Consider the following 9,698-nt stretch of genomic DNA (forward strand, 5'->3'; position numbering starts at 1 on the left):
CTGTGTGGAGTGGCTGGGATATTGTTAGCTGATGAATGTTTTCTCTCCTATCACCCACTGAACTCCACAGCTCTTTCCAAGTTGTAATTGGCCTCACAGCAGCCTCCCTTACCACTTTCCTCCTTGCCCAGTTGCTCATTTTGAAGAGACAGTCTGATCTAGGTAGAACCTTGGCAGTACATTGCACTTTCCATTTATTGGTAAATAAGCATCCTATGCATGCTGTGGCATTGAGAGACTTTCAATATTCTTGTACCTTTCTGATCTGTGCTTTTCAATGACTTTATACCTGACTTGCTTAGAAGACTAGCTCCTTAAGTCTTCATGGTTGAGACTTTGTTTGAATTTCAGTTCTTGACCAAGGAACCTCACAGAGACAAGTTCAATCTGAAGCCACATGAACCACTGTAGTCAGCACACAGGGGCCACTCAATTCATTGTGTGGCTCATTAAGGTAGTTTTGTGAACTTCATTTATTGCCACTTCATCATGTAATGACAGCAAGCTTTAAAGCAAAAAAAAACTGACTAAGAGTCTCAATACCTTTGTAAGACACTGGATACTGATATCGGGAGGTCAAGATTCGGGATTATTTTAGTTTGTTTCACTATTCAGTTTGTTGGAACTGTTCCCCGTATTGATTTTTTGTTTCACCTCATAAAACATCAATATGAACTACAAGACAAGCTCAACTTACCTTTTTTAAATTTACTTACGTTAAAAAGGTGATTTTATCCACAAATATGGACAGCCTATAGGAATGTCAATGTTGCCATGAAAAATGAAATCTTTTTCAAATCTGTTTCTTTATGAAACTGTGTCAGACCTATAGCAAAACCTTAACTACACAGATGGTGTTTGAGGTTTAAAGCACATCAACTACTTTACATAGCTAATTATTCACAGCCTATGACATAGTGGTCAAATGTGCTTATCATTTTTCAAGTTACCTGATTTACTAGAGAAGATTCTTTTTCATATCATTGAAAGTTGTATATATGCAAAACAAATCTAGTAAGTAGAAACATGTTAATGTCAGCATGGCTTTGCAGACAATATACATTTATATTATGGATATTATTTATCATATGTACAACTGAAAACACTGATAAACTGAAAAGTACATCTTCTTACAGCAAAAAAGGCAAGAAAATTTAATATACAATGGTAAAGGACAAACCTTCAGGTTCATTAATTTTATTTTTATCTGTGCTTTAGGCATGTTTTGACAATAACTGAAATATTAAAACATACTGCAGATTCAAAGGCTGTATACTGATATATAACAATAATTACCACAAAAGACACAATCATAAAACCAGTGTAAACCATGTTTTATAAATAATAAATACATTCAACTCTCAAGACAAAAAAACATTCTGATCAACTGGAAAAATATTACTTTGAGGACGTCACTTTTACAGAGGCAAATCATTATACAATTAGCGCTTAAAGCAAGTCAAATCGCCTTTTCACCTTTAATATGCTTTAGTGTACAGTACATTATGCACTCTTTAAAAAATAGCACACCAAATACTGAAGTACTTTCACAAGACAAAATTGTTTAATTGCATTCCAGGTCTGTAACTTTGTGAATACTTTTTATCATGATGCTGATTTCGCACTGCACATTGCACATTGTCGTTAACCAGCAATTGCTCCTGATTGATTTAAACAAGACAATTCCAGAAGACACTGAAGAGAACACACAGACACAGCTCCATCTAGCCTGACGGTGATTAAAACAAAACCAGTCTTTCCTAGTTGCAGAAAACAGGCCCTTCCTGTTGAGCAGGAGTGTATTTTTTTCACCTGGAAAAAGATGCTTGCTTTCTGTCAGACAACTGAGGAATCCCTCCATTTTTTTTTCCGTCAGTTTATTTTGTTTTTAATTTACAGCTTTATCCTCACACCCACTCACAAACGCCACACACTCCAGTCTCTGAAGTTTATGACTGTCTCCTGTGCGACAGACTTCATTCCCTGATGTCCCTCCTGTCCTTATCTTGGCAAGCAGCCGCTGATAATGTCTGACCTTGATATTGGCATCAGGTTCATGGGGCAGTGCACCAGCGGGCAGTGGGGCTCGTGAGCCTTCAGGGCTTCGGTCAGGTACCTGCGTTCCTCTGTCAGCCTCTGCACCTCCTTCTTCAGGGAGCTGTTCTCCTGCTCCAGGCCCTCGTACTCCTGGAGGTGAAATATCAGACAGCTTTCATGAGTCACCCGTTGGGCCTCTTGATCGGAGCTGCCACTTGATGCCACACTCCCAGGAGACATGAAGGCAGCACAGTGCTTTCCAGCTCACATTTTTGCTATGCAATAATTGAAAACAAACAGCTTCATGAGATGCACAATTCCCCACGATGCCTTACTGTTGAATGGCTGACCAGTGTGATTATTTTTTTGACTGGGACCAAAGAGTAGAGTGTGTCTGTGCATATGCGTGGGAGTACGGGAAAGCAATTATTTGTTTTAAAACCTTATTGTTTTCCTGATTACTGCTATGTCACACAGTAAACCCTCGGTTAAATAGACTTCAGATTTAACAGACATCAAAGAAACAGAAAATCAAAGGTGCCCTATTGGACTTACGAGTGCGATTTGTTTTGTATGCTTCAGTGAATTTTATACTGTATGTTTACGACATGAAATAAAGAGCTTGTGTATTTACAATATGAAAGGCACAGGAACAATTTTCACTGACTGTGTTGATTGCAATTATCAAAAAAAATAAGTAAAAATATCCAGAAAGCATATGTAATATATATTTCTCATATAATAGCGTGTTTTAGGGCCGAAAAACCTGACACTACACTGATGTTGGGTCCTGCTCCTTGCTTTTTCAATTCCAAGTAGATCTGAGAGCTCTCAGCTCTCAATCTGTCCTCAGTCTTTTTGACTATATAATCACTGTAATTTTTCTTTTTATGCATTTCCAGTTTAGAACTGCTAAAAAAAATGTCATAAGACAGCAGAATTTACAGGAAAAGTAACAAGGCAAGTAACAAATTGCTGTTTACTTGCCAGTATGCAATTTTGGCAATCTGGCCCTATAAGGTCAAGGCAGACAGAACACCCTCTGATTTGTGAGGAATGAGCTGCTGCAGGGGTGAATATTTTAAAAAGTATTTTGAGAAGAGCAAGAATTTATTTCCTAACTCCATTTACTGACAGGCTTGGCTTGCTGCTCGTAATCCTGTACAGTGATCAGGTACTAGGACTCAGAACACACTCCTTTGACACATCCCACTGTTGAGTCTCACACCATTTGGCTTGCTTTCAGCTGTGCTTCACAGAAAAGGAGTCACAATCACTTGGGTGACCAATAAAATCACAGGACATCTGCTCAACCCTGGTGGGACTCAGCTAGCTCTGCTTCGTCAGTTGAGGAATCGAATTCACAGACAGTATTGGACTACAGAGTTGAGCCTGCACTCTGAGTGAATGCTTTACTTGCTGTCATTCTTTCATCAGCTCATCTTGCTTGAGAAACCTTAGCACTATGCAAATTCACTTAGATCCATTCTTAGATGGCTCTTACTTTCCTGTCTGCAGCTATTCCTTTTGTGCACCTACTGTGTTTAATCAACAGGACCAACATGCGTCCTGCTGTACTGTGAAAACAAGATCATGGAAACTGTTAATATAACAGAAGAAAGAGCTGTTCCTGGAGGCACTGTACAAAAACAGTATTAAAAAGACTAAGAACTGCCTGCTAGAACGAGAGCAGGGGAACAAGTAACAAGTTCACATTACACAGCACTTTAAAGCCCCAATAAAGAAAAACTGCGCTCCTAAGTGTTTTCAGTATTGCTATACCCTTTTCTTCCCATTTCTACTCCAACAAGTTTCAAAAATACTTTGCGAAGAGTAGGAACCAGTGATGAACAACTCAAAAGATATAAAGCGAGCTGTCCAATTTAAATAACCATAGCTTTAAATTGTGCCCTATGATAATTTGGCAACCATACCAATGGGACCATAACATATGGCATAAGGCACATGTTCACACAGATGATGAAAACGTGTACCAAGCAGCCTAAGAAACTGGCAGTGTAGGCAATCCCTGTCACTTTTCATCAAAATGTCCTTTACGCTCCCTATTGCATGTGCATCAATGATCGTCGCTCCACAGAGATCAGTTTTCACACTGCAGATCGGTGAACAGGCCAAAGAACTTAAAGAGTCAATAGTTACAGCCTGGTGTTCCTCACTTCAAGGCCTGATTTTTTTTTTCATCCAGCCAGCACCTAAATCATTTTGAAGTATCTTAAAGGTTTTCACCGCTTTACCTTACACTCAAATGTGCGGTGACCTCAACTTCAGGCAAATGGTTTCCAGTATATATTGTTCTTGTCACAGTATCCGGAGAACTTTAAAAATAAATGTCAGGACATGTCAGTGAGGCAGGGCTGGAAGTGGAAATAACTGGAATTTTCCTAGACTACTGTAGTTCTGGAAATCAGAAGTCAGGCAGAGAAGGAAAGAATAATACATGACTTCATAAGTAAAACAAGGCCAGTCAGTCCTTCCGGCTCTGCAAGCACCACCATCACATAATAAGTGTGAGAAAAAATACTTGTTGGTTAACTGTTTATGAACACAGACATATTTTGATGCTGTCTTTTAAATAGGGAGTAGTTTCCCTTTACAAAGGGTGAGGAATGGAAAATAAATAAAGGTACAAATATGTCTTCAAAACCATTCAGTAAACACCAAGTCAAAGGACTGTATGCAAATGCATGATCTGATTGCAGATTTAGATACCATGGAGAAAGCAACAGGCAACAGGGTTGCTATATTTACAGTATGCACACCTGTTTTTTCACAAAAAAGTGGAACATTCGGCTAGACTAGTGCGAAATTGATGTTCTGGGAGTTGAGCAGGCATGCGTTTGAAAAAAAATGCAAATCTTTTCAAACCAGATCTATGCTGTGAAAGCTTATGTTATTCATCTGAGATTTTCTTCTGTTTTCACACATTACTACAAAACAAACACCAAGAAAACACCTAATCTCACCTGGGGGTTACTCATGGACAATGAGATGAACAATGCATCCCTTACATTTTAAAACCAAAAAACAGACAAATGCATTTTTTGCATTTGCACAGTGAGGTCTGAAACGTACTTTGGCAGTGGTAGGCAGGACCTGACACCGTGCTTTCCCTGGGGTCTTGTTGCAACCTGAAGGGTTCAGTTGTCAGGCCGGTCTATTACAATACCTTCTGGCATGCACACGTTGTAATACGTGACAGAGTTACAGCTTTTCACCTCAAGGTTCGTTTTTAATTTCAGAAACCTCTTCAGAAAGGCACCACTAAAATGAATAGAATTAATCAGATCCACCCTGGTGCCTCCTCTACATATACTGTACATAGTAGTGGATACAACAAACCAGAGTAACAAAACAGGTTTAGAATCTGACTGTCATGGAAAGGATTTACAGGCAACATACCTCATGCAGTTTGTCAGCTTTCTGCGTCTGCTTCTTGCGACTTCTCTGAGCGGCAACTCTGTTTTTTTCTCGCCTCTTTAATTTTTTGTCATCGTCCTCAGAGCTCTGAGACTAAACAGTGACAAGAAAAAAATGTAAATGCTTCACAAGGCATTAAGGCACCTTTAGACCGAATGGCCTTGGATGCAGAAGTGCAAAAAACTGTGAAGCAAGCGCAACACAAATTCTGCACAACCCTGCAACCTTGTTTTTTAAAGCCCTCTTTTGAAAACATTACTATTCCTACTCTATGGCTGCCAGTGACCTCTCAACAACAGCTCATCTTTCATAACTCATGAAAAAACAGGTGGAATGTTTGAATGAAATGGTTGAAAATGTTTGCACAAGTCATTTAGCGTGAATAAAAGGTCAGTTTTATAGTTTTATTTTAGTTGCAATAAAATGCATAAGTCTTTTCAACTGGACTTTCATGGTTGACAAATGAACATCCCTTATTAGTAGCTTCATTCACATCCCAATAAACATCAGTTGTAATTACTGTCACAATAAGCATCATTTGGCATAAAATATTCCAATATTTTGGAATATTTTACTGATCTTTATGCATTCTACATTATGACAAAACAATATATTTATGACTTGAACACAACATAGAGCTCAATGGCAGATTGATCTTTACTGAACAGATTTCTTCCCTTCTAAAAGAAGGATTTTGGCACAAAACTGTTCCCCTTATCAGATAATGACAGTTTAATCTTAAATAACAACAAAGAAATCTTAAGTACTCTGAAGCTGTCCCACACAGGTAAATTAAAGAGCTAATGCTGTCCTAAACTACAACACGAATAAGGTGATATTAGCAACTAAATTTTATACCCCTGTAGCAACATAACAGAATAAAATATTAACATCGGTGAGTGATTTTATAAAGTATGAAACAGTTATTTTTTAAAATAATCAGTTGTTAGTTACACACACTTTTTAAAATCAATAAGTTGGTGGAAATGTATTTTATGAGGTAACTTTACATAGCGAAACACTATGAACATTAGTTACTAGTTTTTAAATATTACACCAAATGTTGCAAATTTGAAAAAAGGAACCCCGCATAAACTAGCTTTCCCGACGTCGTGTATATATATAGATGCACATATGTATTTATCACGTTTTTGTCCAGTTTAGTGAATTGCAAAACTGGACGTTTTCTCTCACTCTTTAGATGACAGTCAACGTTCCGTACATACCGATAAATTATGTATATAGAAAAGACACTCAACTACAGAGCATCAGCGAAACCTTGCGAATGATAATCGTGTGGAAGATATTTGTTTGTTGTTTAATATTTTTGTTCCTAAAATCGTTTCATGGTATTAATCCTTTTAACTTGTTATTTTGTACGTTTTGTAGTTATTTGCATGATTGTACTTTTAAATAGACCCTCTTCATCTTGTTTTACATACATTAAATATGCTTGATCTTACCTCACATCTGCGGTAAATACTCAGGTTGTTTGCATTTACATGCAAAAGCTCACTTTCAAGCCCACCTTCAGACATCACAGCTATGAACATGAAAGCGCATGGGTCGGAAACGGAAGAGTCCCTCGCAGAAAATACAGGGAGCGAGTTCTTGGGCTCAGTTTTTTTTTATAAAACCTCTGTTAAAAAGTGCAACCCATCCCCGACAACTCTTGTGATAAGACTGGGAAAAGGTAACATCGCTTTTCCTGCTCGTCTCAAACCGTGTCTCGGTGATGCAATCAGATGTCTTCCGAGGAGTTTCACTCTTTGAAACGCAAATTACCTCTTTCTTGAAACTGCGCTCTAAATTTCTTCTAAGTCACGTGGTCTTGCGAACTTAACATTAAGGGTTCATTGGTAAGCACTTGGTGATTACACAGCATGTGCGTTTACACGACGGCGTACCAGTAATTTACGTCATATTCAAACACAGCCATACAGCAGATAAAAAGTCGTTGCCCATGTTGTACAGAAAACATTCGTAGTGTAGACTATTTCGCAAATTTTAAAGAATTTGAGTGATACTGACAGTGAAGCTCGAAAATGAAAATTATCCCATTAATGCATTGATCTTTCATCGGCTCGCAAGGAAATAGAAACCTTGGGAAGTGGTTAATTCGGGCGCTATGTTAAATAGAAAATAAATTACAGATGAAATATAAACCAATTCACAAACCATTACCATTGAATAATTAGTTACATATATATGTAAATGTTTGATGGGGTTACAGTCTTTCATATGGAGAGGTCTTCATTGCCTGGAGTATCGAAGATTAAACATCACGTTTTATGGAACATTTCGTTTGCATTTTCAGTGTGCTCCTGTCTATGAGGGGCTCAAGCTCACATTGATTGCAGAAGCGAAGTTTGCAGAGCTTCGAAACTGTTATGAGACTAGGAAGTCAGACAAGCTGTCCTACATGAACTACTGTACATTAAGTACTACTTCAAGTCATACAGTAATAATAAGACACTGTTTTGGACAGATTTGTAGAAGGGGTTCGAGTCTGAGTCTGAACCAGCACTCTTTGCACTCAGTGGATCTGATGTCATATTATCGTGTGGATGTTTATTTTAATTTCACAGCTCGTGAACAGGGCAGTGAGGCGGCTCTGTGGCTAACGATCTGTGCCTGTGGCTGAAAAGATGCTGGTTCGACTCCCGTGGCCGGCAGAGGAATCCTACTCTGTTGGGCCCCCGAGCAAGGCCCTTAACCCCAACTGCTTCAGGGATCCTGTATAAATGGCTGATCCTGCGCTCTAACCCCAACCTTCTTTCCCTGTCTGTGTGTCTCATGGAGAGCAAGTTGGGGTATGTGAAAAGACAAATTCCTAATTTAAAAAATTGTATATGGCCAATAAAGTGATCTTATCGATAAATTAATAATCTTTACATTTATATAATGTTTTTCTGGCACTCCAGTCAAGCAATGGGGGCTGTCTTCAACCAATACCAATGTGTAGCACCCACCTGCGCGGGGGGTCGTTTTGAGGCCATGATTGGTAAAGGTCAGTAGAAGATTTGGCCAGGACATTCGTGTTAACACTGCTACTCTTTTCAAGAAACATCCTGGGATTTTTAACGAGTCTGGATCTCAGTTTTATATTTCAACCAAAGGACAGCAATATCTTGAACAGTATAGTGTCCCCTGTCACTATACTGGGACATTGGGACCCACACAGACCAGAGGGCACCTCTTTCAGCAGCAACCTTAGCTTACCCAGGAGGTCTCCCATTCAGATACTGAGCAGGCTCAACCCTGCTTAACCTCAGTGGGCTGCCAGGTGCGAGCTTTCATGTGATGTAGCTGCTGGTATAAATTAGTACAGATATTTGCTTCTGATTCACTGACAATAAAGTACAGTACAGAAAGTCTCTAATCTCATTTAATCCATGTTTGTAAACTGGATTGAGGTGCGGCAAAAATAAAAAATAAAGAATAAATCAAACATTCTTAATAGATGAGTCAAATAGCTCATAAAGTGCAGGAATCCATGAGAAAAATCAAAGCTCAGTACATTCAAAAGAAACAAAAAATGCTTATGTTTTGTTAGACTTCCGAAAGCACATTTATTTTGCTTAAATAAACATTTTGTGTATCCGAGTCATTTCCAGCTTGCAAGCTCGGAAGTAGGTTACTTGCATCTCTTTTTTGTAAAATTAACTTTTTACTTATTCACTAGACACAATACCAAAGTATTGTCTGAGCTCTCCCTTTTCTGACTCAGACCACCTGAACAGTTTGTAATTGTTCTAAAAAAAGAGCAAAGCAAAATTCCTTGAAACCTAAAATGTCTAGAATGAAAATAAGTCTATTATAGGTAGCCTGTATCCTACTATAGATACTGTAGGTTAATATCTCAGTTTAGGTAATTTTGAGAACAGTAACCTAGGCTTAAAGACTAAATGTATGTTTCTTTTCTTGGCTATTCAAATTAAAAAGAAAAAATCCAAAACTACAGTCTCTTTTTCTCGATCGGTGCGGCTAAAATTAAGATTGCTACATGTTGATTTTTGGGGACTGCAAAGTCAGACACGTGTCAGATTCTGACATTCTAAATTTCCACCCTCTATTTTGAAGCTGGCTGCTGAAACCATTTTTTTTACCTTAAATGGAAATGTTATACTATGACTGCCACATCATTTTCTTTTGGCATTTGATGTTCCTTTCATTGTCTTGTGTCTTCTACAGATGTCACTTTCAGAAGAATGTCAAAACAT

At 38.3% G+C, this 9,698-nt stretch overlaps 1 protein-coding gene across 1 annotated transcript; it reads right to left on the reverse strand.

Moving 5' to 3' along the window:
- Positions 1–1,308: 1,308 nt before the first annotated feature.
- batf3 (basic leucine zipper ATF-like transcription factor 3) lies at positions 1,309–7,271 on the reverse strand. Its single transcript, XM_088907373.1, has 3 exons — positions 6,939–7,271; positions 5,458–5,568; positions 1,309–2,187 (listed from the first exon to the last, which is right to left on the reverse strand). Exons 1-3 carry the CDS (start codon positions 7,026–7,028, stop codon positions 2,002–2,004), a joined length of 387 nt encoding a protein of 128 aa, XP_088763499.1. The 5' UTR covers positions 7,029–7,271; the 3' UTR covers positions 1,309–2,001.
- Between the last annotated feature and the right edge of the window lie 2,427 nt (positions 7,272–9,698).

This window comes from Atractosteus spatula, chromosome 2 (assembly GCF_055471065.1).
Source record: "Atractosteus spatula isolate fAtrSpa1 chromosome 2, fAtrSpa1.hap1, whole genome shotgun sequence".
In the NCBI taxonomy this organism is placed as follows: domain Eukaryota; kingdom Metazoa; phylum Chordata; class Actinopteri; order Semionotiformes; family Lepisosteidae; genus Atractosteus; species Atractosteus spatula.

Excerpts from the sequence above, each read along its gene's own strand:
- batf3 (XM_088907373.1), bottom strand. The coding sequence starts at position 7,028 with ATGTTCATAGCTGTGATGTCTGAAGGTGGGCTTGAAAGTGAGCTTTTG. Across the intron at positions 5,569-6,938 it reads GTATTTACCGCAGATGTGAG|TCTCAGAGCTCTGAGGACGA; the intron begins GTAAGATCAAGC and ends GTCACTGTTTAG. Across the intron at positions 2,188-5,457 it reads AAGCTGACAAACTGCATGAG|GAGTACGAGGGCCTGGAGCA; the intron begins GTATGTTGCCTG and ends TTTCACCTCCAG.